Genomic DNA, 6,000 nt, shown 5'->3' with positions numbered 1-6,000 from the left:
ACCCGCCCCCGGCCGCCCCGGCGGCGCGCCCTTCCGCGTGCATGGCCCTTCTGCCTCGGACTCTGAGCGCCGGCGCGAGTGCGGGAACGAGCTGGCGGCGGGCGGCGCGCGCTCTCCCCCGCTTCCCGCTGCCTTTGCCGGCCCGCGCCTTCGCCCGCGCCATGGCGTTCAAGCCGGAGCCGCCGCCGCAGCGCCCGCCGCCCGCCGCTGGCGCGGTGGCCTACGACTACCTGGTGATCGGGGGCGGCTCAGGCGGGCTGGCCAGCGCTCGTCGCGCCGCCGAGCTCGGCGCCAGGGTCGCCGTGGTGGAGAGCCACAAGCTGGGCGGCACGTGCGTGAGTACCGGCTCCCCCCGGCGCTGCCCCTCGCGCTCTGGCTCTGTGGCGCTTTGTCCCGCGGCCCGGCTTTCTCTCCGCCTCTCGCGAACAGCCTGTGCTCTCTGCTAGGGATCCGTGAGCCCAGGCCGGGGGGTGGGCCCCCAGCGCTCGCCTTCCGCGTTCCCCACCCGCCGCTGCGGTCAGGATCCCAGCAGGTTTAGATGGCAGAAGTGCAGAGCTAAACCGTCGTCAGTCCCAGCCCAGGTGCAACACTAACCGCAGGTGGTAAAATCTTACATAATTTTCCTGCATCCTCCCTTTGCAGGTGGAGGAGTATTATATTTCATGCTTGAGTTCATCCTAGGATCACGAAACATAAAACTGCATCTGTAAAAATTGCAGCTGTAGCGTGGGGGTGGGGGTGGGGTGGGGGGAGGATGGGGTCTGTGTCCTTGAGAAATGCAGATCCTCTCCTTTCAGTTTCAAGGGCAGAGTGACAGCAGTGGTTCTCCCCTTGGCTGCACAGTCGAAGCACCTCAGTAGTTGAAACAATTCTGCTACTTGGGTTCAGCTCTCATGGCTTCTGATTTCGCTGGGCTGAGGTGCAGCCTGGGAGTTGGGATTTTTAGAAGCCCCACAGGTGATTCTGAATTGCAGCCAAGGTTGATAACCACTGACTACAGGCTACCTTGATGTAGGATCTACTATAAAGTGAGTTCTCAGACCTTTTGCTTCAGTTTATTTTGTCTTGTTGGGGCAGCGGGGTGTTTAAATTGCTACCCCCCACCCAAAGAGGGTTGTAAATCCAGTGACTAAGAAACTACTCATCATTTAAAAAAATGTTTTCTCAAGGTATTGGTGTCACCTTTTCTGTCACAAGACTTGGGCGAGAAACTTGCTGTTAATATTATAATATTGTACCCAGGAGTAACCTGGGGTTGGAGATGGGTTCTCTAAGTTCTGTGGGAGACTGATGTTTAAGTCGCACTAAATTGGGAGCTCCTTAGGGACAGGGCTGTTTTCATGTACTTATGCATCTGTCACCTTAACAAAATACCTTGTCCAATAACCCTGTGTGAGATGAGTGACATTCAAAATCGGCAGCATGAAAGGGCTGACCCCATTGTCCTGTGCTTGTTTTTCAAGTTCAGAATGAAAGTGGAAAAGAGGAAAGGAAAAATCCCTGTTAATTATCAGCTTGCACCTTGATACCTTGAGTCTGTCCCTGGAACCTGGGGAGAGCGCTTGATAACTGCCCATCTTTGTACATCTCTTTTCTCTTCTCCTCCTTCCCCATCTATGTCAAAATTAGCCTGTGGCATCTGTCCTCATTGCCTGCTTCCACTAATGTTTGTCAGGAAGGGGCTGACCATTATTTTCCTGTTAGCAATGTGAACACATTGAGAGAGAAACTACTTCTGACAGTAAGCAAGGCCAGTTCCAGACTGTCGGCCAGTTACAGCTTCCTCGGTTCCGATGGCTTAATTACTCCATTCTGCTGCAGCAACTTTTATTTCCCCTTAAGCATTGATATTTTGGGGTAATCCCCTATTTAGCATTTTTATGACCTTCATTTGGGCTTGTCTCAAACTGGTTTTGAGAGGGAAGAGTGTAGGTATGTGTTGAATATCAGAAGAGATACAGCCAATTGATGAGATGTGGGTTTGGGTTTGTTTAACGATTCCAGTTATCTGGCCACAGTTGCCGTAATAAACTTCTCCGGTGCAGTGATTTCCAAGCAGGTATAGGGAAAACCGAGGCTTTCTGAAGCGTTTGTTACATTTGTTCACATCTTCATTTCTTGTATTCTGAGTGCTAAGTACTTGGATTGGGGCTCGCTGAGAGAAGAGGTTTTATGCAATCATTTGCAAGACAAAGGCCCCTTATTTCAAGGAATTTATGATATAGGGGAGCAGAATGCAGACGACCAACCTCAAGGTGAGGTGGTCTGTGCTGATTGTCACATAATAAGTTACAGTCCTGGAGAGAAGAATTGGAATTGAAGAGAAGAGTTGGTACCAAACTCCCACTTGGGCACCACGGGATGGTTTTGTGAAGGACATAGTATATTTCTGAACTTGAAGGGGTGGATGTGATTTTTTGACAGGGTAGGGTCCGGGGTAAGGGCATAGAGGCAGGGTATGTTGTGGAATTGAATTTGGAGCAGAGGGTGTCTCTAATAGAAGTAAGAGATGGGAAGCTGATAGGTAGTGTGGTAAAAAAATGTCGTTTCTGGAAGCACGGTGAACTCTGGAAAGGTTTTGAGCCGGAGGGTGACACTGGAAAAGTGGTTTATGGTGGCGCTACTGTAGAGAGTTACCCCTTAAGTTTCTTTGTCTCCAACTAGTTTTTTCCTAAACAAAATATGTTGATTCTAAAGCTTGGCAATTTTTTAAAGTTCTGCAGATGAATTCACAGGGAAGGTTCAGATAAGAATTTCCTGAGCAGTGGGGTTATGTTTTGTTTTTAATTGTTTTATCTTTGTTCACTCTTTATTAATTCCTATGCCTGGTATTTAGGTACTTTTTAAATGCTAGGGTCACAGCACAAACGAAGCAGATACCTCTGTCCTCATGGAGCTTACAGTATAGTTGTTATCTACACTTCCTCAATTTTCCATGCAGTATTTTTGTAATGAGGAAAAACTTTTGTCCCAAGCCTTACTCGATGAAAGTTTAGACTCATGGGGTTGTAGAACTGGAAGTGGTTTTGAAGATCCATGTAATTCTTGGGGGAAAATATGTTTCCAGCCTAGGGCAAATTCCCTTTGAAGCCGAAATCAGTCAAAGGGAGAAATAAAGTGGGACAAAGCCAGTTATTGCTTACAGGCAGTCGTCTACTACTGCTCACCCAAGTGTCTCATGACCCGGCTACAAAAAGGGACCCCACCAAACCTCTCCAGTCCAGATATACCCTCCCTCCCCCCACCCTTGTAATCACCTATAGATAAGGAGATGAACTGCTTCTCTCCGCTCCTTGGAAACACCTGTTGATACAGAGATGCATTAAGGCCAGGCGAGAGATTCTGGAAATATTGCAATTTTACTCATAGCCCACCCCTCCAGAAATCTTGCCTCACAATCTGCGCACTCCCCATCTTCTGCAGTGGCCCCTGTGCGAGCAAACTGGAGCACTTTAACTGACTAATAAAATAACAACAGCAATAAAATCATGATAATCCTCAAGGGAGAGGATTCAGCCAGGCTCAGAGTCCTAGGCAGCTTAAGTCCATAGCTCCAGCATTCCACAGGCAGTCAACAGCTGAACTGGGGATTTCAAAGCAATCATCACGCAGCAACTGCAGTCAGAGGGCAGGTCTAGGCCACAGGGACTGTAGAAGAAAATAACCTTAAGAGCCGTAAGGTACATGTTTTAATGATATCAGAATAGGCAAATCTTGTCCATCCGGTAGGGTGCATGCAAGAGAGTGGTCCTGTGATAGGACAGTGGCAGGAATGAGATCTCGTCCTGGTCTAGTATACCAGACTTTCACCCTCCTCCCTGTGGGAATTACAGATGGGTTGGTATATAGGGCAATGGGAGGTACATGCACTGGCCGTAAAGATAAAACAGTATTTCCCTGTAAGATGCTCTTACCTCCTGGACATTTTGGGTGCACTACCATGCACTTTTGGGGGCCACTTTGCTGTTATTCCAGAAACACACAGGAGGCCAGCATCCAGGACTTTTCCCCAGTGTGCCAGAAGGGCCAGCCATCGCTGGTCCAGGGCCACATCCAATCAACAGTCTCCAGGGCTTAACACATTTGGGGCTGGCAGCAGGGATGTTGCTCTGTTGGCCATATCCTAGCTTTAATAACTCCTCTTTGGTTTGCACCGTTGTATAAGAGAGGAAGCAAGGTGTGTGAGCATATCCACAGGGCTCAAGGCTCCCTTTCGGGCTTATCATTCAAACGCTTTAGCACTGTCCATGAATGAACTGACCAGCCCCGTAGACTACTGGTGACCAGCTTCAGGTCAGATTTCAACAAACCATTGTATCTCTCTATCATGCCTGCCCCAGTAGGGTTATATGGTACATGAAACTTCCACTGTATTCCTAATTGCTGCACCCATTCTTGTAATGCATGTCCAGAAAAATGGATGCCTTGTTCATTCTCAGTCACCTGCGGCAGGACATAGGCTGCAAAGAGATGCTCTAGGCCCCTTTTGGTGGTTTGCTTATCTGCACGATGTGCAGGAAAAGCAGACAACAGTCCAGTAGCTGTGTCTACACAAGTCATGGCATACTGATATCCTTCTGATATAGGCAGAGGCTTAATATAGCCCCCCTTTACTATTGTCCCATGTTGCTGCAGGACTTGTTGTAAGTCCCTCTTAGAGCACACAAGGCACTCCTTCTGGGGCTCTGCTGACTTCTTCAAAGGTCAACAGCAAGCCCCACTGATGTGCTACAGCCCAAATTGTCTTTTGCCCTGCATGCAGCAAACACTTGTGTAGCCATTGGGCTACATCAGAGGCAGGCTTTCCTTGTAGCCAGCACACCTGGGCCAGTGTGTCTGCTTCATCATCCCTGGGGATGCCAAAGGCAAATGGCCAGTCACATGATATATGGTAACAGACTTAGTCTGACCAGAAGCCCACAGGTGTTGCCACAACCCTTGCCCCAAAGGGGCCAGTGACCAACCATACAGTTGGCATAGTACCATGTCTGTAGCCACAGGGTCAAGCCCCAATAGATGGCCCAGCTGTCAGTGCAGACAACGATAGAGGAGTGATCACGAGCCATACTGCCCACAACAGCCCATTGACTGCTCTTCCCCTCTCCATCCTCCAGCCATATCATCTCAGTCTTAGGATGGAAAGCCCCAGCCCTCCACTTTGGGGGCTGCCCATGACTGGAGCCATCTGTATGCCAAGCATCTTCAGGTATAGGGGCTTTTCCCTCCTGATAAGGACTCTTGGCTGCCAATGGCTCAAAAGCAAGTTCTTCCTGCTTTCCACTGGTATACGTCACTCGCCCCAATAAACATTGGAGTTTTTCACTTAAGGGGCTATTGGGCACTACGCTGCTGTAAGTATGCACCCTATTTGGCCAGTATAAGCATCTATGCCACGCCACTCTATGGCCTTTGAGTCCAGTCTTGCACCCACCCTGCAATGGGATAGGTGGTCATTACCTTGGTCAGAGTTGTTGCGGTGGTGGGCTCCATAGCCAGCAAGGCATGGCACACAGTTGCTTCTCTAGCAAAGTGTACCAGACCTCTGCTTCTCTTGGTTCTTAGTGCCCCACCCCACAGCTTCTGAGCTTGGCTTCTAATAGCTTCCCAAGCAGTTTTCCTCAGAAGGCAGCCCTTGGGCTTCTAAAGTTGTTTTGGGTTCATGTACAGAAAACGAGGCGTAGGAGTGCCTGGCTGGTACCTGAGTATGAAAGCTCAGCTCCCTTCCTTAGGTGTGGACAGCATCTGAGGGGTAACTTATGCATTTTCAGTTGGAGACTGTGTTTGCCCTCGGTCACTCCCTGGCTTGGCTTCCCTCCTGTCCTGTCCTGCTTCCCCACTCCCTCACTGCTCTCTCCTGGGAGTGTGTCTCTCTCCTGGCGAAGTGTGTCTCTCTTCTCAATAACCTTTTCCACTATCTTGAGAAACAAACATCCCACAATCCTGGCTGCCATACAGTCACTCAGGGCCTCTAAGCAGTCTTCTATCTTCTGGAGGGCTAAT

At 49.5% G+C, this 6,000-nt stretch overlaps 1 protein-coding gene across 1 annotated transcript in view; it reads left to right on the top strand.

The window, feature by feature from the left end:
* GSR (glutathione-disulfide reductase) overlaps window positions 1-6,000 on the top strand; it is a 40,568-nt gene continuing 34,568 nt past the window's right edge. Inside the window, exon 1 of the mRNA XM_036894210.2 lies at window positions 1-335. Within this exon, the coding sequence (XP_036750105.2) occupies window positions 42-335 (294 nt within the window). The 5' untranslated portion in view covers window positions 1-41. The remainder of the gene's footprint in view (window positions 336-6,000) is intronic.

This window comes from Manis pentadactyla, chromosome 7 (genome assembly GCF_030020395.1).
Source record: "Manis pentadactyla isolate mManPen7 chromosome 7, mManPen7.hap1, whole genome shotgun sequence".
Classification (NCBI taxonomy): Eukaryota; Metazoa; Chordata; class Mammalia; order Pholidota; family Manidae; genus Manis; species Manis pentadactyla.
This window is presented reverse-complemented; position numbering and strand designations above follow the sequence as displayed.